The 25,267-nt window shown below is 29.1% G+C and overlaps 1 protein-coding gene across 1 annotated transcript; it reads right to left on the bottom strand.

Annotated features, from left to right (window-relative positions):
- On the bottom strand, positions 1-24,494 carry LOC114121891 (uncharacterized). Its single transcript, XM_050201709.1, has 9 exons — positions 23,847-24,494; positions 19,874-19,970; positions 19,714-19,779; positions 14,637-14,763; positions 13,189-13,325; positions 5,394-5,543; positions 4,743-4,954; positions 4,123-4,231; positions 1-1,435 (listed from the first exon to the last, which is right to left on the bottom strand). Exons 1-9 carry the CDS (start codon positions 23,913-23,915, stop codon positions 561-563), a joined length of 1,842 nt encoding a protein of 613 aa, XP_050057666.1. The 5' UTR covers positions 23,916-24,494; the 3' UTR covers positions 1-560.
- Between the last annotated feature and the right edge of the window lie 773 nt (positions 24,495-25,267).

Genomic DNA, 25,267 nt, shown 5'->3' with positions numbered 1-25,267 from the left:
TTGCAGTCAATTTTTTTGAAGTTTAAATTGAAGTATAGATATAATAGGTAATATAGTATTATAGTACTAAAATATTTTGAAATTCCAGCAAATCATGACATTTGAAATATCTATACTTAAAATAGAAACTACATTCTTTGCTAAGAATTATTTATAATAGTAGGTAGTTTAACTATAAAAAAAATCAAGTAAACAGTAATTAGAAAAGTATTATGAAATTTTTTATGAATAAGGTCTCCTAACTTAACCTTACCATTTAGTGATTTTTCTTAATGTGAACATTTTTTATTTAATTTTTGAAATTTATTTTTAACGTGTTGAAAAAGGCCAGACTCGGGATCTTATACCTTCTCCTTCCTAAATCGATCTTTGTCATCGAAACTCGTTTATATTATGTTTGATCGGTCTTAAAACACTTTTATCGATTCACAACATTAAAATACATAGAAGTACTTGAAATAGCTGGTCCTAAGACATCAGAGGTCAAAAAATAATAAAACACATATCATTTGGTGTACGCTTACTAAACGTATACAGAGTATAAATAGTCAATAAAGGTATTATCGGACGAAAACGCCAGCCGCCCAGTAACCGACCCCGTCGCTGGCCGTGGCGGTGGTGACCGTGTCGACCACCAGTGCTGGGTGATGTTGATGGTCGACGGTTTGCTGCTGTTGCAATTGCTGCTGCTGCTGTTGCTGCTGTTGTTGTTGTTGTTGTTGCTGCTGTTGCTGTTGTTGCTGCTGGTGGTGAAGTTGGTGGTGATGGTGATGATGTTGAAGGTGGTGTTGGTGCGGGTGACGGTCGATCGTCGTCATCTCCGGCCTCTGATGTTGGTGATGATGATGGCGTCTACCGTCCGCAGCCTGCACCGCGGCAGTCGACTTGCAGTCTCTGCCCGCAGCTTCCGTCTTGACGCCACCACCGCAGTCGGCCGACGAGGACGAGGACGACGAGGACGACGACAGCGACGGCGACGACGTCGGCGAAGTGGTCGTCGCGTTCGCCGGCGTCGCAGTCGTGGCGGCGACGATCGCGACCGACTTGTCGCCGCCGCCGTCGTACGCGCAACCGTACGCGGACCGACCGCCGTCGACGTCGGCCCCGACCGCGGTCGGCGGCGGACCGGCACCGTACGCCGACGACGAAGTCGCACCGGCCGCCGAGGTGTGCATGTTGGCCGCCGCGGTGGCAGCGGCCGCAGCGGCGGCGGCAGCCGCGGCCGCCGCAGCCGCGTACCTGGTGGCCAGCTGCTGGTGGTGATGGTGGTGATGATGGTGGTGCAGATGGTGGTGATGGCCCGCGGTCGGGGCGCCGACGGTGCCGTGCCCGCCGCCTGCAGCAGACGTATCGGATACTGCAGCGTAATCGTACGTGGCCGCCATGTTGAAGAGCGCCTCGGGGTCGCAAACAAATTTGTAAACGTACCGTTCGCCTGGCAAACAATTAAAGAGAGGCAACCGTCACTACGAGCGAGCAAACACACAAACACCGTGCGTGGCGGGTGTGTGCACAAACGATATGTATACATAATAATAATAATATATAATGCGTGAGCGCTGTCTTTTTGCCGCCTCTCTACGATGTACGCTGCCTCCCCGCGAGTAACACAATATAGGTAGGTAATAATATAATGTTATTATTATATATGTAATTATTATGTTTGTCCAAACGAACTACAGACGAACGTATACAGTGTACACAGTGTACACACACGCCGCGGGCGACCGACGATCGCGAGCTTACACGCGTATACAAAAATATTATTTTTTATTATTATTACGATGGCGTATACGTGTGTGTACAGTGTGTACCTAAACACGTCAATAATTGTTATATATTTTATTGGAAAACGGTTTGTTTTCTGTCGGCAAAACGAAACGATGAGATTTTCTATACATATCGCATGGTGCGCAGATTAAACATCTAAACGCCGTCGACGTCTCTGACACTGCACTGCTGCAGCAGCAGTGAATACAAATACAGAATTTCACATATTATCTCCTTACATCTCGGCTACATCCTAACTAGATCGATGTATAAGTACCTAATACCCGTTTAGCAACTGTTCTGCGGTCAAAATATATTTAGCACAACTCACGTTTTCAAAATAATTTAGTTTAGGTTTTCGATGTTTTATATTGTGCTCTGCATTTATAGTAGTACGATTCTTACGTTTGTATTATTGGTATCGTGTTTGAGTTGTACGTTTAGTAGTAATTATTTTATTTATTTTGAAAAAACCTAATTGAAATAAAAAGTAATAAAATCGTCGCAGACACTTTGCAGTTTTCATCAGGATTACGCGAAATACAATTATTTATTATAAATTGATTTGTTGTTTTAATTTCCGTCAGTGATTTCTTTTCGAAACTTAAGTCTTCGGGTAAAAACTATATGATATATACTTATATATACATCAGTGTTTATATAATATATATAGTACCTATTTGTTGCTTAATAAACGTCTATATAAATGTGTATAATCTATATCACTGAGTGTTTGGTGATTGAGGAAGTTTGAAGATGGCGGTTATATAATGAAATATATTATTATTGATAATGTAGGTTGTAAGAATTTTGAGTTCATAGAAATCACCGTCAACAACATCCGACTGCACACAAGGAAATTAATGAAATTTCTAACTTAAAAATAAGTATATTAAAAAAATATACACACACCAATACACCAGGCCTATATATTATAACATATTGAGATTCAGTTGGCTATATTTTCTACACATACACTCACAAAATATACGTGGAAATTTTTTTCGGAAAACTTATAAAATTCTAACTTCTATTAAGTGCAGAGATAGAGGGCTCGACTCTTTGTTACTGCGCTACCTTTGTAAGTTTTCATCAAATATTAAATGAACTAGACGTTTGTATTTGTTCTATTGTACAATAAATAATTATATCTATAAGTACTCGACCGAGTCTCTCTCAACTCGCATTCTGCAAACGCTCTGCTAACTACATACCATTATTATCTTCTTATTACCTACCCCAGTTATAATTTTTCTCTCTTTATTTCAATCACAGTGTCGACTGTCGAGTGATATGGATCGCAAAATCTCTCTTTGACTTGGATATAATATGTACTTCGAAAACGATATATTATATAAATTGTAGTGGCTCGTTAATCCATCAGAACTGAATTTGACACCACGTGTGTAGCATTATAGTCGAAGGGTCAACGCTGTTGTATATAAGTGTATACATAGTCAGTAGCCACCCACTATCCACGTGGGCGTATAGTTAGATAATTTTTCTTCAGGGATGTGGCTATTATGGTTGTTTATAAACATTTTTGTAACTTAGATAATTTTGTATTTGTTTGAGAAACTGATCCCCGATTTCATTTCCTATAGTATAGAGTGGTAATGCGCTGCTACAAATTCATGAGTCTTATCATTATATTTTTCAATAATATAATATCAGTTAACTTTATACTAATAAAGTAATAACGATAATGTTTCTTTTAGAAATACGAGTAATTTGGAAATTTCGAAGTGTCAATAATCAGTATCATAAAAATAGCGAATACAAATATAATAATACGAGAGTTATTATAAGTGTATTCACATTTTTTTTTACTTTGATAAATGACTATTATTTTAATACAGTGGACCACTACTATTAATTATCATGCAACACCACTTATAATAAGAAATAAACTTAAGTACGAAATCAAGTATGAATTTTAGTTTAAATATTTTTTAAACTTTATTTGCACTAATTAGTATTTTTCATGTTGTCCACCATAAAATAATGGTTCAATGTTACCTGAGTAGTGAGTGTGCTAGTAAATGACGGTCAAAATTTTTTAAATAATTAATTATACTGTCTAAAAATATTAAGCTTTTTACATAATGGCTAGGCAATGTACTCGTATAAGATACCTGAATTTTTCACATTCTTGTGAAGCTATAACATCTATATTGTATAAAAAAAAATTCAAGGAAACTAAAGTTTGCCACAATCGCACTATATCTCCGCCATAAGTAAGTTTACACTTACGGTATACAATACTCTATACATACAATCTCATCGTTTTATTTTTAAAATTTGTAATAAATCTCACCAACGTCCAACATATTAATATTTGTATTTACTCACCAGCTACTTTCTGCATAATTCCCTTTTCGTAATAATACCTGAGCGATCTGCTCAATTTGTCATAGTTCATTGCTGGTCTGTTCTTCTGTAATCCCCATCGTCTGGCTACCTACAATCGTGTAAAATTCGATAAATTGTATAAACAAATGAATAAAATACGACTATATTCGTTTATACAAATATTGTATTAACAATAAAATAAACAATTTTTTTTGTATAATGTCAACAACTCTAGTACTCTACACTTATAATTCACAGGCATTAAATTAAAGGTAAACTAATCTCTAATAATGAAATAGTTTTTTTTTTTTAAAACGAACGAATAATGTTATTTTTATCCACAATATAAATTAGGTATTCATAATATTATAACGAATCTTTTAAATGTCCAATTTTATACAATTACTATGTGGTAATAATTAAATTGTAACACTCTATAAAAATGTAGTGATTATTTTATTTTTGTTCTCTCGTGGCCGTGTAGAATGTATAAAAAAAAACTTTTTTATTTATATATTTATTATTTACTTATACACTGTGTAAATCGTGTAATATTGTATTTTTTTTTTATAAAGTGTCCGTGTTAATTATATTATATAATATTATTTTATAGTACTTACCTCTTCTGGTTCGACAAGCTTAAACTCCATTCCCCTTCCGGTCCATACGATACACGATGCGTTATTTGGGTCGTCTAGTAAAGTGACTAGAAACTGCCATAGTTGTAATGCGCCCCTGCGCTGGGGTTGTGTGGGCACGGCTATTCCGGTGTACCCTGTTCCATTACCCTCGTGGCCTAAAGATGCTATCGTCTTTGATTCTGGAACTTCCCCTGTATACATGAGCACAATAATAACAACAATATTATTAGTTATTATAAGTAATGGTGTACATATAGACACAAATAAATATCTACACACATCATTGTAAAATCAATACATTCCTCATTAATCTAAAACAGATTTTGACTAACATTGATACATATTCGTATATTATTATGTCATTCAAATTTGTAAAGTAAACATTTTATTCTATTTATTATTTGAAAAATATCTGTCCATATTCTATGTGGGTAGCAACGTCTCTTTTCCTCCTATGTAACCTTACCATTGATTATATTATTATTATATCAAGTCTTTATGCAACGGCGCTCACAAGGAGAAAAGATAACTTCTATTGATTGTAATACTTTTTTCTAGTTTTTATCTTTTACAATATAATTTCAGATTTGATATTCAATTAATCAGAAAACACACACTGTTAATTCTTACCGTCCTGATGATCCTTGCTAATTGTTATCGTTGGTTGTAGAGGCGGAGGCGGTGGCGTGAGCGGGGGTGGAAGAGCTGGTTGTATGTGCATATGCGTCGAGTGATGGTAGTTGAATACGTCGGACGTGCTCAAAAACAACGGTGAACCACCTGCTAATCATCAGCCAGTAGAAATTATGATCAATTTCATGACATAATCATTATTATTTATTAATATGGGTATCTATCTGAATAATTATTAAAATACTAAAATAAAATAATTAGTAGGGGGTATATTATACTGCACGTATTTATTTTATTATTTTTCCGTATCATCGGATTTTTGTCGATTAATTATTATTAATGATCTCGACAATTGTTGTTTTTCGTTTAATTAGAATCATGAAAACACGATTAATCTTAATGTTTCATAAGTTTGCTTTGCATATTTATATTCATAAAGCAGCAGATTAAGAATACGGCAAAGATTTTACATTTTTATAAGCATAATCCGCAAAAAAAATTAACATTAAATAATATAAAAACTATCTATTTATTCTTTAATTAACTAGCTAAATGAGCTATTAGCTATACATATTACATATGTGTTATTATATTTTATATTTTAACCATACGATAGTGATGTGTTGGTAAGTCTTTTGTATTTATAAAGCATTTTTGTTAAACCTTTAATTTTCGATAATTTTCTCATATAATAATTTTACGATATAAATTAATCAGTTATACACTTATACGAAATATTTGACCCGTTTAATGTATGCGTCCTTTCAACTTTGTTTTTCAATATTTCACTACTCTTTTTACACCCATTAGACATTTAGAAATTGTGCAGTTGTACCTTATTGCATAATTAACGGGACTATTATTAAAATTGTATCGAATTGTTTTATGTTTATTGTTTACATGTAAAAAGCATGTAAAAATATTACAATTAAGTATACAAAAGATATGTTTGAGCTTATAACACCTATTTAGGGTCATGTCATAATAATAAATTATTTATATGAGTTACATGTATATAAATTATATTTTTTATCTTAACTTATTAAAAATCGAGGAAGATAAAAGAAAAACAATAATTTTTTCCTCCACAAGGAGTAGTTTATCTTTCGGGCCCGATTCAAAAGATTCATTAGGGTGGAAAGGAAACTTGGTTCATTAATGGTATTAATGTATTATATAGTTAATAGATGTGTATACAGAGTAATTTACCAAACATGCTCACCCCTATTTTTCATTAAATAATAAATTAATATTCAAATTCTGATTTTTTTTTAATTTTTAAATATAATAAAAGAACATAATATTTTGAAATTTTTGAGATTTTTTTTATTTCTAAAGGGCTAATTCAAAAAAAAATATTTACTAGGTAATATTTTACTGTATAAAAAAGAGAGGTGGTTTTTATTTAAAACAAAAGTTTGTATCTTCATAGGATACTTATTCATTATAAGGTACAAAAAATCTCAGGAATTTAAAAATATGACTTTAAAGTACATCCAAAATGTCCAAAAATCAGAGTTTGAATAATTACGTTATTGAAGGAGAAAAAGGAGGTAGACATGCTTGATGGATGAATCGTACTGTATATTATATAAAACAATATTATGTACCTACAACAGAATATCATAATAAATGTGTAATTAAGAACCACTTTAAAAAAAATCCGAGTTGTTTCATTGACAAATGACAACATATTATATTATAAACAAACATATTATAGTTGCTGCAGGTAGATTTAGTTTTATTGTAATTGACGATAAACGTAAAAAAAAACGTAATAATATATTTTGTAGGAAATTTTGAATAATTATGTTTAATCTGTCATTATGTGTAATAGAGAACGCCACCTTAATAAATAAAGTAATATATAAGTAACAATTTTGGATATTACTATATAAATTAGCTATAAACAATCTATAATATATATAGTGGTAAACTAATACTAGGTATAAAACAATAATTGTTCTTGATCTTTAGTTTGTTTTTCTATTCAGCGTTTTACTTTTTTTTTAATAACTTTAATATTTAAATGTTCATGTCCCCAGTTAAAAATTGCTACAGTGATCGCATATATTATATTATTCACAGGTTCTTTATAGAATTGGTAGTATACGTCATCATATTATAAGATTGATACAATACTACAATCTACGACTATTATATTAGACGCCATGTCATTTACTTATTTTTTTTTTAATTTACTTATCAATAATATAAATATATTATATTACAGAATATAACTTTTTGTATCTAGATAATAAATTTATAAAAATCAAGTTAAACCTTAGTATTCACTAACAATAAACAATTTTTAAATGATATATATTTATATGTAGCCCACGACATTAAATTAAGTAGGTACTAGTAAATTATGAGAAAATATTAACTATGGGTTACGGATTTATTATGATAAACCGTTCTTAAGATTCTTAAAATTCATCTGTAATTTTATCATGAGCCGTCTCGCTGATCGCCGTTGCCTTTATAATAATATAATATGTCATATATATTATCACTGATAATGTTATAAAAACGTTTAACCGTTTTTATTCAGGAAGCAACAAGTTAAAAATGCCTAAATTGGTAAACACGAAAAAAATATTTTCTAAATATTTTACGTGGTGCACATATTTAAATATAATAAATTATAAACGAATCCATTTATTTTAATTATTCAATGAATATTAAATTTAAACTTTCATTAATCTCATTTTTGTATACGCTCACATAAACCGTCTTTTATATTGTTCTTCCATTAATTAAAAATGTATTGTTATACGTAGACTGTTATATTAGATTTAAAATTGTATTTTTGTTGTAATCTTTCATATACATTATAAAGTTAGACCGTAAATCGTCTTTGATTCGGCTGGGTTATATTTGTCTTAGTTTATGGTAGCCTTGGTATAATACTTGTGAAGTTTAGAATTCTATACTATATTATGTGCAAATATAATTGTTAGTTATTAATTTATTACCTATGATAGATAGTTGCAAATATTTATAGATAATAATACGTTTTAATTTTACTTTTTTGAAACTGATACTAACATACTGATAATACATAATAGTGAATTGAAAATTTAATTATTACATTTTTTTCTTGTCATCGGTCAAAATTGTTCAATAAATATGGCTTATTTTTTATACCATACAATAAGGTATTAATTTTAAATATTGGCTGTTAATAATATATTATATGTGTATAAAATCATTAATTTAATTTAAATTAGTAAGTTAATTATTGTAGAGTAATATAAATTTAACTTTAAACTTTTTCGAATCGTTATCTATCTTTCCTAGGATCCTATATGCTCGTATATAGGTAACCTATAAAGGTTATTGTTATTAAATATATATTTAATGTTTATTATTACTAATATATATTGCCATGTACAGATACGTAAATACGTAATACATAGTTAAACATTTTTCAAATAAAATACTGTTAACATTTATAAGTGTTCGCTGTTAAAAGAATAACCTTATACAACATATATACCGTCTCTTAGCACAGACGGTACATTATTATATAATATAATATAATATATACCTATATATGTACTGCATCTAAGCACCGCGTTGACTAAACGTGGATTTCGTTTGCCAGCTATTAGCAACAATACGAGTAACAATGGGATTTGTAATATTTTTTACAACTCCCGACGGGCATCGTCACTGGCTTTTTTTCTCCCTTCTTTGGTTTACTCAAAAAGCGCACGCTCGGTAGTTCGCTAAAAGGTTGCCGTTACATTATTTAAAACCCGAACGTTAATCCCGAACGGGAGAGTGTGCGTACGATACACATACCCACATTATATATAGGGACCTATATAAATGGATGTATAATACCTGTCAATTTCGTAGATTTTAAAAGTAAAACAACAAAAGGCGAAAAGAAAAACCTAGATCTTGATAATAGACCATATATCTATATATTAGCATATATCTATGATCTATTATCAGTCGAAGGGACTGTATAATATTATATTACAATGATATTATTGTACATATATTTTTTATTAAAAACGTTTCAATTTTCCCAAAGTCCCGATACATACTTAATATAGATTTAATTTAAGTGTACCTTCCAAGAACTATATATGTTATTTGATTTATACATTTTCATTTTAATCAAAATTTCTTTTTAATATTTAGATACTTAACAGTTACTTTTTTTCCAAATATAAACCGATAGCGCCGTGTGAAATGCCACATACATACTTTTATTTTATTTTTCTTACCTATTATATAAGATAATTCCATAACACTACTGTAATAGTGTAATATATTACATATATTATGATATATCATACATGTATAAACTACGTTAACACGACGTCAATACGTATTTTTAAGCAATAAATAATGCATGATTTAATAACAATCGAAGGGTCGTGGTGACGGTCCTTCATGGTGGAGGCGATTAGTCGAGGACGAAAATGTTTGTCTCGCAGTGTGCAGACGTTTTGTGTCTACACAAGTTCGTTAATCTTTAATATTTTTGCCCGCTTATACTAATTATTATTATTATTTATTATAGTTTACTATAGAGGTATATACAGTGACGCCTATGTAAGGTTGGGGGGGGGGTGTTGAAGTACTCGGCCAACCTTAATCCTTTATTGGATATTTAACACTATAACATAAAAATTTTAAACTTCTTTTATAAAACATATATCTAGATTAGAATATGTATATTTTTAATATTAGTCCCTTTCCTATCTCTATATACGTTACTTTTTATAGTGTGTATTATATTATATAATATATGTATGTACTGTTCAAAGAAGTACAAAACACTAAATAGTAACTTTTTATGCAGCAAACGGGCGAGCAAAACCTACAATGCTGGCACTGTTTTAGTATACCTATATAATATATATTAGTATATTGATAACTTGAGATCAAAAATTGTAGAAGTTACATATCTTTTTATTTAATCTCAATTTATATTTTAAGCTATAAATGTATTCTACGCAAAGACAAGTTTATAAACTATAATTTTAAATACATATTATTGAATATATCTTCAATTTTAGAAAAAAAAGTCATTATTTTATATTTTTCTTAAGATTTGTTGAAAGCATTGACTCGTGCAAATATTTCTTACTCTAAATACTGAAAATTTCTTGAAAAGTATACACGTTCACGCTGGACACGCTGTTTAATAATGAATAAGTATACTTTGATGAAACTAAATACGATTGATGTATAGTTAATGTATAATAATGCATTGATGATTCTCATAATATGGATGTTTAAAAAAAATAAAAAAAATAACAGGATAAAAAATATGGATGTCTGTTCAGAAAATAACTATTAAGTTTTTAAATTATAGTATTTTTAAATAATATGATAAATAGCCATGTCATATCCGTCATAAATTAGTTCACAATTCGAGATATTTTGATGACAATTTGTCCGCGTACTTTAGTACACAACAATTGAGATACACATATAAGCGTCGTATTTAATATTTAGAATTATTAATTTTTTATAAATGCTTGACATTTTTGTCTGCATATTTTATTGAATTTAATTTTTAACTTTAAAATAATAATAACTTTATGTAAGTACATGGTAGTTGCTAGTATATTTATTACATAGCATACAATATATACTCGTATATAATAATATATAATAAAGAATAATATATGATATGTATTAAGTACATTTTATACACGGTCCATGACTATCGAGATGTCCTGTAGAATATACGTACTATTATATAAACCCCTGTATCTGACTGTTGAGAGTTTTGTGCATGCGAAAAACGATTAGACGCGCTACCGCTGCGCTATACTTTATATAATGCGATATACTTATGTATATACACACACATAACAATATACAGTCATTAGACGCGCGTCCAGCTAGCCCCGAAGCCCCCAAAATGTGTCTACCACGCATAAATCATTTCGATGTCAACTTGTCTTGACGGGATTGGTTATAAACACCGCCGCCATCGCCGTTTATTTTTTATTATATTATATTATTATTATTATTGCAATTGACCGCGTATTGCTTACCAAAAAGTTTGCTTGGTCGTGTATGGTTGTATGTTTCGAGTCGAATGGAATTTTCCAAATATCTCGGTGTCTATATATAATAATAATAATAAAATTTAGATAGGTATACAACCTTTTTCTTACGGCTCGCGGCTGCATATATTATATCCTATGGGCGTTATATTAAAGTCTAAAGTTAAGTAGGTACTATATATTAAATATTATATTGTCAATTTTTCCTGAATTCTACAGCATAAGAATAAAAATTAAATTTGTCTTTTAATAAATACTTAGGTTTTTTTAGCTTTTAGCTTTTGTAATCGAATTAATGTTTTGAAAATTCAAATCCTAACACTTTAAACGTTGAATTTCATTGCGTATCGTGTGATGAAAATGGAATTTAAAACCATCAATAAGCGTAACTCTTTAAATTTTTCGTCATACACCATATATAATATATATGCTATACTATATAATCAAATTCATATTCTTAATATATATATATTATATAACACCCAACTGAATTCCAGGTGAGGTTTACTTGTTTATTATCTTTTGCATTAAACGCGTGACAACTAAAAATTGTAATCATACTCCCGAGCATAATATACCAAAAGATAATATAATACAGATTTTTTTATTGATGACCCTATGTGGCTACGTCATAGTCAACGCTTGTTGATCAATATCTATACAGTTTATTATATATAGGTACACAAGACTTAAACATTTTATATTGACAACGCAATATTTTTTTTAATTTAATTTTGTTTTTTTTTCGACGAAACTCGAGAGTAAAGGAAAAAAATTATTTTAGGTGAAAATTGAAACGCTTGTTTTCGTTGAATATCGGCAGCAAGTCGGTATAATAATATATGTATAATGTATATATTATATTATAGCGGTGTGCTAGCAATACGTGTCCGGAATGTTTTTTTTTTTTTTTAGGATTTACATCTGATGACACGACCACCAACGCCACCGCCTATATATCATATTCTAACTCCCACGACTTCAGTACCACCCTCGAGTATCTTATTTATATTCAATTAGTTTTTAGATTTTCGTCATTGTTATAATAACACGCATATCGACATGACAATCCGTGACAAGCATTTTTATCAGCCTTTTCGCGTTTCTAATACATTAAGTATGCATGCGCATTTATAATGTATACATACATAATATATTATATTGTTATCGCTGTAAATAAAAATTGCAAAAGAAAATTAAAACTACAAAACAAAACACATTGTGTTTTCAAATAATTTTAATGGAAAACTATACGATAACTTGGTATGTTCTCAAAAATATTGTTATTTGTTGATGATATTAATTTTTAATAAATATCGTATTTTATTTAATACTTGTGTATTGTTTATAAAAGTCAATACATTTGTTTCATTTTTTTTTATTTTTCGAGTGGTAAAACAAATAAATAATGGTTATGGTTTACATAGTTAGTAATTAATAATCACAAAAGAATAGATATTTCTTTACTGTTGGGAAGTTTATTCTTTTTTGTTATTTCCATATCGTTGTTTGTATTAGATTTCTATTGCTATATATTTTAACTTTAACATCAGTTTTATTTAATTTTGTAGTACGGGACATTTTTACTTATTGTTCTCGTCAAACAGACTTAAACATAAAATATTATATAAGATTTATTATAAGAACATAAGGTGTACCAGACTTAATATCTTTAAATATTATTTAAATATGTCGATACTGTAAATATACAATGCAATTTTCAATATCGGTATTTGCAGTTTACTTGCCTTGTGTCGAGTATCTTGTGGTATTATCGTTGGCGTCCTGTCCGTAATAAGACTTGGCGTCAGGGTCTTTCTTGTGCGTCATTACCGCAGCAGGTGGATCGTAATAATCATAATATAGGTTTCTAGTAGCGAGACTTCTAAAAAACGTTCAAATCAAAGTTATGTACTATATTATATATAACGTAATATAATATTTACTATAGATACACTCATTATTTAGAAAATTAGTCAATTTTTTGAAACTGATCTCTTTGGAGTGTATAATATATTATAATATTATGTATAAAATATAAAGTATAGGAAATATACATGCAGTTCTAATATTATATTGCATCTTTATTTTTCTAGCATTGTATTTTCTTGTTGAATAATAAAAATATACTTTCGACTCTTGAACGGCAATCTATATATTTTATTATAAAATTTTTCGCGAAATATTTTATGAAAACGTTGATACGTAATGTATATAAAATATAGGTATCAAAATTATTAATGTCTTATGATTTATGAACAACAACCTAACCTATATAATATGAATGCAGCACAAGTTTCATGTTCGAGACGTAACGATAGATTTTAATAAAACTCATAAATGTTATTGTTGTATAATATAATAATGCGGTGGCATGTTTATTCTGTAGCGTCTATATATACACGCCGTCCGTGCGGTCCACCAGTCCCTCCGTATGTGCGGTGTATATTATACACGATACACCGTAGTAGTAACTGTAGAAAGAGGATTACTGCACTCTTCTGAGAGGTTCGCGGGACGGTGTAGGTTTTAAATAATCTTTTGAATGAAAAGCCAACAGACGAGAAGCCCGTAAATAATTATCAGGTTAATAATTTAAGGGAATGGAAAGGGTCCTGCAAGTAGCTTACGACGAGAGACCGTTTAACCCTTTGTATTAAAAATTGAAATACACGCACGGTGGTGGGGGGGGCACCCTATTTATGGTCTTAATTATTTCGAACAATGTATAAACTGCACCGTGAAGATGTATAATATTGTTTATATTGATGACATAAAAATTAGTTATTCCTCGACCGACGATTAATAAGAACTGTTCCGCGAATATAATTTGTTTCTACGTAGTTTTACGTTATGCACATTACCTATATATATATTATATATAATATTAAAACTTACAATATAAAATGTATATTTAATATAAATATATTATAGTTATATACCTGCAATCACAAATTATTACTCTTTTAATCGTCTTTTTAGACCTATTTTGACCGTATTGTGACGTATCAGTTTTGGAGCAATTTTTTTAGAACAAAAAACTTTATGCTGTATCGATTGAGATTTGAGAACATCAAAATTTATAATTATAATATATTTTTGCAAGAAATAATAATTATTATTTTCTTTACCTTTTTGACGAACACTACAAAAAATTAATATCATGAAATATACATTATATATTTTCATAAGTTACCTGAAATTGGTTGGTGAGTGCGGGTAGTAATGATCAGTGAAGTACCGTGTAGACCTACCGCAACAATCCGCAGGTGATCTCAACTCACTTTTCATAGAATTTTGTTGGTACACTACAGCTGCGCGGTCTAAAAACAAATGTTTAAACACATAACATATTATAATAAGTTTTTTATAAGACTCAAATGAAATCTGACAGTCAACCTATTTCAGAAAATCAGAAGTAGAGCGACAGCAGTTTAATATGTTTTAATCGAGATCTATATACGTAATTGTATAGAAATATATTTTATACATAAACTTTTAAGCATATATTTTTTACTTGAGCACTGCATACTACTACAATATACACGCAATTTTATGTTTATAATATATTATTGAAAAATATTAATTTTTAAAATTTTATTCCCACAACTTTTGAAAATGTCAATAATATATTGACCTATGGGCTATGACATATTATGTATTTAAATAAGCTTGTTGGACTATTTTCAAAATTCACAGGACTTTTATTCTAAACACACTTATATTAAATGAACTTTGAACTTTAAATTCTATAAATTTGGAAAGTTTATTTAATCTTTATCCAGCAACTGCTTAGACTTGTCGTTATATTCTATAATTGTATTTAAGTATTAATTTTACAATTATTATGTTTATTGTTTAGTACAATAAAATTAATTTCAAATAATTAATAATGAAATAGCAGTAATAGCACGAATATTTAAGGCAACCCTACAAAATGCTTGTCCAATTATAATTACCTATATAGGTACATACTATATCAGGAGTAGCCAACTTTTATAGACTTCTAATCGACTTCAAAGTTTTTTTTTTAGGTCGTTACGACAGATCAATCAAAAAAATGTTGTTAATATTTATATAAGTACATTTCTTTTTTTTAGAATATCATCATGATCGACTTATTGGCCACCCCTGTAGGTACTATATTATATACTCCAGTGCTTATTTGATCAACAAATACTTATAATGAATTAGCTAAAATTTAATTTATATAGGTAAGTATATTGCAATAATTAGAAAAAATATTTTGGTTAAGAACATATTAAAATTAAAAATTAATATTTTCATTCAAAAAAAAAAAAAAATAAAAACTTAAGAACGTATGGGTATAAATGGTATTATATATTTTTTTTAAATGTTGTGTTGAAATTATCCAATTATGTTGAAAAAATATTATCAACAATGTTAATACATTTTGAGATAACGAATGTTTACTGTACAAAAAATTGAACGTATCACTCACTATGTTTTTACACCGAGATTTCAATATTTGAAAGCCCTCCCCGCTAAACAGCTGCCCGCATATCATTATGTATACATAATGTTAAATGTGTATACGTTTTCCGACCCATAAATCTGACCTCGTGATTTACAGAGGGTGTTTATCTATGTATAATTCGGTTGATTTTTCAATAGGGACGATCGTCTATATAATATACGTTATAATATATATCCCTTCGTTAACCCCAACAAATACTAATAAGTACCATTTACTGTCCATAGTTCTATACTATACATGAAGCAAACGTGGACGTGTAAATAAGTACACTGTATAGTGTATACAGTATACACGTTTCATCATATCAAAATTATCCGTGCAAGAGATAATCTTTTGATACGCTTTCATTATGATTCACTTCAGCAGACCATAATATATTAATACGTATAATGTATTATGTTTATCGAATCGTATTGTTTTTTCTTGTCGACAATACTGAAAACCGTACTAAATTAATAAATTCATATTATCCGTTACGAGTAAAATAATAAATGATTATATTTTAGTCTTGTATTAATTTCAACATTATTATATCACTCTGTAATATAGATACTTTAAAATTCAAATTCTCATTAAAAAACAACAAGTGTTGTAAAATTTTCTAAAAATTATTCAAATGATTGCTGTTTTGGATACTAAATTATTAACCGGACTTACTAAAATACTCGTTACAATGATGGATGAGCTCATAGGGAAAAAAGGATATTCCCTTTGGGCCCTCATCTATGTTTATGTCGGTGGGCCCCTTGTGGATCTACATATTCATTTAATATTTTTTGTAGAATAAAATAAATTCACTAAATAGATATAATATTTAAAATTAACAATCTGATAATACCATGACTAGTCAAATTTTCTTTCGAATCTTTAACATACTTGATAAATTAATCCATTTATAATAAATTTTTTTTGTTAAAATATCGAAATATCCGACCGACCACAAATACTGCATGGTCATATGCCAAGACGAAATGAAAGTTTGTCAGGAATGGTTGAATATTTATAATATATTTGTTATTTTTTAATATCTACATGTATTATTTTTGTTATCCACTTATTCATTGACTAGTATCGTATTTATTAACGATTAATGACTGATTTCATTATGCAAATGGTCTACCAAGCACCTGTGTGTCATTTCCTTTTATGTTAATCATTCGTTTATTGTTTTTATATTATTTGTGATCTATATTCTAAGATAATATTTCTACATTTGCGTGTTTAAAATACAATTCTGATTGTATATTTAACTATCAACTAGTAACTCGGTATTTATAATGAATATATTATTTAATATTATATTCTAATCTATAATAGGGTAGATGACTTGTAGAATTTTCATATTTTTTTACTCAATCATAAAAATAGGAGATTAACAAATACATTTTATGCTAAGACAAGCTATACTAGGTAGTTTTATAACTTTATTTTTCATATAAATCCATATTTTGAGGATTTTTATTTGAAGGGGGGCATATCTCTTCTATTTTATATTTTTGGAAACATTTTTTAATCAATAATTTTATCAATATTTTTTACATCAATGTTTTTACTTTTGTTATCAATGAGGGAGGAAACGCATATGAATATGTATATTCTCCGTACGGCGAATTGGGTAGGCGTAAGCTATGCGCTCGAGTACTTCTTTCATTGAATATATACAATCAAAATTGTTAGATTTTAATTTAATTTTAATTTTTATCATAATATGGTTATTGATTAAACTCAATTTTTTGAATATTTTTGCAAGGATTCTATAAGGGATTAAGGATTCCTAATCAAATTAAATTCCCATTAATAAATTTTATTTATAGATAGAGTACTGCACAAAATATGATCAATAATTAGCTGTATACTAAAGCGTTGTAACTAAATAATATAAATTGAATACTTACAATACAAAAATAAACTTGTTATTAATTTTAAAATGCATATTTTGAGCGTTCAAGTGCATATTAATTGATGAATTTAAAGCTACAAGTCCTCTACCCTAATAATGAATTTATTTATATTTAATAAATACCTTTGTCATAACTTACAAGACCTTTTAAAAAGCGTTATAGTTATACTCGTGTTTATTAAGAAAAGGTTATTGATGGTAATTCATTTCAATTAAATAATATTAATATCAAAAAATATCAAAATCCAAAACATCTAAATATTTCTATTATGTATACAATACGGCAAAGTGGACATCATAGTTATTTACTATTAGATAATCGTGATATATTTTCATACGTATATAGTACGTTTACCTTAAATATAATAAGTGTATATATATAATATATATTTTGAGAGGCATTATATTATTTCCGTTTTCTCGTAAGATATTATTATGTATCGACATACACGTCATATACTTGCATGTGATGTGATCAAAGTACCCTTTAATCGAAATTCAAAGTACAATAATAAAAAATACAAAATAAAATTTAAAACGTTTTACCCCCCGCTAAACCGTTCCACTTAGTATGTTCTCAGCGAGATACCGCAGTGTCGTCGTCGAAGTCATTCCTTATATATTTCAAAGACAATCTGCGCCGTGGTTGTCACCATACGACGATGTATATCTATGTATTATATACATATACATACGGCGTGTATAATATATAAATATGCTGTGGTATAACAATGTGTCATGTTTTGTATTCTACTTGTATATTGTATATATTGTATATATACCTATATTATATTTTGTCCCTTGAAGTAATCAGAGTCAAAATCAGAATTCTTCTGGGCAAACAAAGTAAACATAAACTTATAGGTATATTCCACTCATTTTATTATACAATACTTATTGACACTTTCGCAAACTAAGATAAATTAAGCCAACGTATTTTTAATAATTGTATACTAAAATATTATATAATATAACATACACGTATAGCAAAATAACAGGTACAGATTAAAGATTCTTACTTATAATACAATTTACGCTTCATTATCATTAATAAATCAACATTTTTAATTTACTAAAATGTTTTTATTTTTTAGAAAAACAAAAATCAAATCAGAGTCCACCTATTTTTAAAAAAACTACCTACAGCTAGGGCACTAAATTTTCTTAGCAAACTAGGTACTTATATAGTTATAGAATTAATAGTAAATTAGGTAACTAACTATAGTTTAAGTTACAACTTATAAGTTATAACACTTTATGTTTGCTGTGGACAGTCATATTAAATTTTGCACAAATCATATTTTTTAAATTTCGTTTAGCTGTGAGACGACCTTTTAATAATTATTATATAATAGGTATCATGTTTGTCTCTGTACAATACAAGAGAGTCTCAAAGTCTTATTAATTCTTAACTACCTATATGAATTAGATAAACACAAATGCGATCAAGCACGTGTCAGAGTTTGTCTACCGATTGATCAATACATACTATACTTATTGTCAGCTACCTAGATAATAAGCGCTAGTGGACTTCTCCGAAAGAATATAGTGTCAACACAATAATAGCTGATAGGCACATAAACTACCAATGATACATGATATCGAGGGACCCTTACGCTTTTATTACTAATTAAAACGTGAAAGAATAAAATACATAAAATACATACTTAGTTATAGTTTCTTTATAAACTTAGTACTTATACCTACATTATAATTTCACATATCAGTAATGTATTATATTTTAAGAGATATATAATTAAGACACTGCTGCAGCCGTCATAAATTTTATTATTTTATGTGTGTATATTGTGTGTATATAGATACTGATAAGTAATAAGTATAAGTATAAAATATTTATGATATATATACTCTTACCTTCTTGGTTCCAGTTTTCTAACATTTGGCTAATAGGTTTACTTGACAAATGCAAGTATACGTTTTCTGTGTAAATATATATTTTAAACGTGTTAATCGAAAATATTTCAGTTTATAAGGCATTAAATAATATATCTCAATATGGCATATCACCCCTTACCAGTTTGTTGGGGCATATCATATACTCCGTTTCTCTTATCGATTTCTATTTCACCATTTTCGATTGCTCCTGTATACGATGGATTTCGGTTGTTAAACTGGAAAAAAAATATTGTTTATATTATGCTTTAATTTGAGTTAATTTATTAATATATATACATCATACCCATACTAAATCCATACTTATAAAACGTGATTTGTCTAGTTTATTAAATTTATACTTTATTATAATAACCTATACTTAATTAGGTATATATAATATGTATGTTAGATAATTACTTAGATACAAGATATTGTATTCTATACATAAAGTATATACGAGTAGAACGTATGTCCATGAAGATTTATTAATTAATATAATTTAAACTTTAAAATGTTGCGAGAGCACAGTATAATATAACTATATAAGCCCAGTCCAGCTACGCGATTACACATCATTAAATTAATTCATTTTCACGAAACTATAGTACTATACGTATATAATATTAATATAACAAACATATGATGTGACATGCATAATTATAGATATATACATTTATCTACATTATTATATGATTTAACAAAATCTGACTCCGTTAAGGCAGTGGTGTCGAAGGTTTTAAAATGTGATCAGGCAATTTTAAAACTTCGTGATCTCATTATCCATTGGAGTAAAAAAATATATAATCGATTTTGAGGGAGGTGGTATCAAATATATATTTACTCATAATGAAGTTATATGATGTTAATATAAAGTAGCCTACAACATGGACTTCGGTGCCACTGCGTTAAGGTAATTAAAAACTCAAAAATATTTGTACAAAATGTCGAGCTTTTAATATTATAGTTAGTTTGGTTATTTACTAGAATATACTCTGGATAATACACAATATTATGATCAGTAAAAATTTTAAGAAACGAATTTCGACACAAAAAATATGACACGGTTGGGTTCTTGTTTTACTTTGGCTAAATTTAAACGCAAATACATTCTGTGCTAAACCCATAATTCATTTTTGCAACTGTAGATTATTGTAAGTTGTAATTTATAACTTTTACGGTAAAGCAATATGTAACGTTGACGATTTGCATTTTATCACAAAAATTATGATTAAATGTGATTCGAAAACGCGTGACGCAGCCCACGACTACCGGAAACTCTACAACGCGCCGTCCGGAAATGAACGCAAATGACTGGGAAACCGCGCTGTGGCAAAATCGCATTAACGGAGAGTGTATTTGTGTGTAGTCGTATGGTTGCTGTATGTCTTTGGAGTTAAATCTTCTAACTATGGTGATGGCGACGTCTTCTAATTCGGTTTGCACTATACGATTTGGCTTTTGAAAAGTCATTTATTTTTCCCAACTATCCTTCCTCCTCGTCTTGGCATCGGTTCATTTGGTCTCACAAGTGCGTCTTATAATAATAATAAAGTGACTAATAATAACTCAGACGTCGCAAAATACGGGGTCGGTGGTTAGGCGGGAAACTGTTTCCATGGTGCATTTCCGCTACCTTCAGATTTGCACTGCATTTGAAATATTATTTAAAAACTCTTATTTTTGTTTTTAACGTCTCAATCGATTATTTTTCGTTTTTTGTCAAATTAGATATCCTGTACCATAATGATTTTTATTCCCCGGGTGATGTATGTATGTACATAATATGTGTTATTCGTAATCGAGCTCGTTCAAATTTACGTTTATAAAGGTCGTACAACAGTATATAAAATCGGCTATATTTTCTGTCTTATATAAATGTTAAGATTTAAGATGTATAAGTACATACCTATATATAACATATTATAGATTGAAGGTATCTGGTATATTATACGTACGTAATGCCTATATAATATATGAAAATTGATGTTTCATGATTGAGATAATTACATGAAAATATAGCTAAAAACAATAAAACGAGTGCTTGCGAAGACTAATTTAATCAATATGTTCTTACACAAACTTTTTATTAAAATTATAAAATTTTATAAAATTGTTATTTGTTGTGTCTTAAATTATTTGAAAAAAAACCATACTTAAACTATTCTCAATAATTTTGAATAAAATACATAGAACATAGATTATGATACTTTAATTTTAACCGTATACGTTCAACCACAGCGGACTTGAAAGTTTATTACTCCATGTGTCACTACGTAGACAAAAGGCAACTGATTTTACTGTTGCGCCCTTTTCAGATAGTGACAACATAGTAAGGAATTATATAAACATGGTACGTATATATATAGTAAAATACAATGTTTTTTCCATAACGAACACAATTTACGGGTTTAGAATAAACCACAATGACGAAATATGTATAAGGGGTGCTGAGATAGGCGTCGATAATGAAAATGACTTATACGAATAACTATGTACGATCGTTGCACATTATTAATACATTTTGAGTATAATACAAGCGCAATATATCATCAGATTCCCTTGGAAAAATATAATATATATAATGACCCCTGTTGCAATGACATAACTGAACGTTTTGTGTCCCCCTTTACCTAAGCGTGACTAAAAAAAACAAAATTATTTCTGCACTTGATGTTTTACATAAGTACTTAAGTACCCATAGGCCATAGGCCATAATAATTATTATTTTTGCAAAAGTATAATTATTTTAAGTATTGTGTAATTTTTTGTAATTTATAAATTATACCAATACTTTTAATTTTTGGACCTTATATTTAGGTGCATTATACAGCTTAGTGGATATTAAAGTACCAATTTAAAGTATATACATATTATATGCATATCTATATTATAGTATTATACTGCAATAATAGTAAAATGCATCTCGAACATTTTAGATGACGTTATAAATATTTCTTACCGTTTTACTAACATATACATTATACATACATACCACATTTTTGTTTACAAATACTAAGTACCTAGGTGAAAACCATAGACTTCTTGTAGGTGATACTCATAACAGTCATAACACATGTATCTATAGGTTAAGTTAGGTTAGTTAAGTTAGTACTCATACTATGTTTAGCCATTATATTATATGACCTAGGTTATGTTAGGTATTGTTAAGAGTTATTTTGACGATATCGAAATTATATCTAATATAATCTGATATAAATTCCACATGATACTGCTTGCATACAAGTTTATACAAATGTTATAAATATAAACATAGTGAAACATAATTTTTATTTTTAGTTTTAACATGATACCTATACTATGTACAATTAATTACTTTTTACACTATTATTTATTTTTTTTATTGTGAGTAAAGGAGCTTATTTTAAGTTTGTATAGATGCTCTTATTTTAGTTTATACATTAAAAAATCAAAACACCTTAACTATAAAAACTTTAAGTATACATATTTCAAATAAATTAATTTAAATTACTAAATTTTTCTTAGCCTTATCTCCTTTATCAAAACTATATAAATAATATTGATTAAATGGAGTATTTTTCTGATTACTTACATACATAAAAATATATTTTGTCATTCAAAAAAGCAAGAAACTGAAAAAGTTATAACTATAAAAAATTGTAAAAATTATAACATTTTTTATTTCAACAACGTTGTTTTGCAACGATCAAAATATGTAAAAAATAATGTATCAAAAAAGCTAAAACTTATCTAAATAATAAGATAATACATTGAAACGTATCCCCTTGTACCTATATTATAATTTAATAACCATACAGATCATTATAATATATTATAAGCGCGATTTGTGAATCACAAGTAGTTAAAAATACTGTATTTGTTTAAGTACAAAAGAATTGCAACAAAAAAGTATTGGATTCTCATCCTCATATGATGCAAAATGAAATAAAAACCATCATTAATTTAATAATATTATAGATATTACTTATATTCGTTATTGACCTTATTGTACATGTGAAAAATGTCATTATATTTCTATAATTTTTGTAAAAAATCATCATTGATTGAATATTATAATATTATCATGAGATTATCCGATTAAGTTATGTACTATGTAGTATGTGGGTACTTACAGATGATAGTATCTTCGGATGATCTACCGATTCGTCCTGCACCTGTTGTTCGCGTGGACTGTTGATCATAATTTATTCGAATAAACAATAAAAGTAAAAACAAAAATTAAAATTAAAATACCTATGTTAAGTTATAATATAGATTTAGATATAGCAAATAAATTAACAATCGAAACGAAAACAGTTGCTCTTAGTCTTCCGTGAGCAGTGTTTTTGGTATATTTTCCGATCAAAACAATATCGACGCTAGGTGACAAGAGTTAAGAAATCTGATCGTAATTTCTTTTCAACAAGATTATTATTTTTATCGTCACACACAAAAATGTTATAATATAGACGACGTGCATTTATGGAGGTATTGCAACTTTGACGACAAAACGGAACGAAAATCGAAAACGGCAACGAAAAACACGCGTGGTCCGGTAGTAATACTGACGTGCGTTGGCGAGTAGCGTTTTCGTACGATCTAATCACGCAAGTCCTCGGCGAAACGCTGATCCCGGCGGGGGGCGGGACCGGATCCCAGGAAAGGCGTCCAGCCTTCGACCAATCGAACGGCGAGCGCCGTTTATATATATATACATTATATAGCTATAACACAGCTTTGAGCTTTCTATTTACTCATTTTTGATTTTACTGTAAGACCAAAGTTCCAGCGAGGTATGAGAAGAGTGAGAGTAGATTCGTTTTTTTATCAACACCTGTGAACACTCAACAACCCGCGAATCGCGGATGTGTAGCATTACCAAATACATAATATTATTTATAACGCGCATATAAGTCAAGTAGATATAGGTTTTAGTATTGTCTTTATTGTTATTGTCATTTGTACAACTATTTTTTTTCCGGGGTGGGATTTGACATTTAAATTTACCTGATATTAAGTTTTTAATAAAAATGAATCTTTATAGTTGGTTTCAATATACAAGGTTGTATACAAATATACAAGTCTTCAGTCGTCGATGTTTGAATTTATTTCATGACAATTTAAACATATCATGAATCAATAGTGTCTCTCAAACAGTCGAACCTGTATAATGTCATACAAGATATCGATATATTGTTAATATTTATTAAATATATAGTAAAGTTACTACTGGCTTACTAGTTAATGGTTATAACGAAAAAAAATGATGGCGTAAGCTGCGTCTTTTACTTGTTAAAATGTATTTGATCGACCGGCATGCACAGGATGTGTGCTGCACGTCGACACAACAATGCGAACAAACATCGTAATATATTATGTTAGTTCAGCTTGCATAAATATATTTTGTTGAAAACTTAAAATAATATTCTGGTATTTTTTTTTTTGTGCGTCGGTGTATTAAAAGATTAATCGATATTAATAGTAAATAAAAAGAACACAATCTCAACAATATGATACACGTCGAATTATAAAACCTTATTATAACTATAGGCTA

This window comes from Aphis gossypii, chromosome 2, assembly GCF_020184175.1.
Source record: "Aphis gossypii isolate Hap1 chromosome 2, ASM2018417v2, whole genome shotgun sequence".
NCBI classification, from domain to species: domain Eukaryota; kingdom Metazoa; phylum Arthropoda; class Insecta; order Hemiptera; family Aphididae; genus Aphis; species Aphis gossypii.
This window is presented reverse-complemented; position numbering and strand designations above follow the sequence as displayed.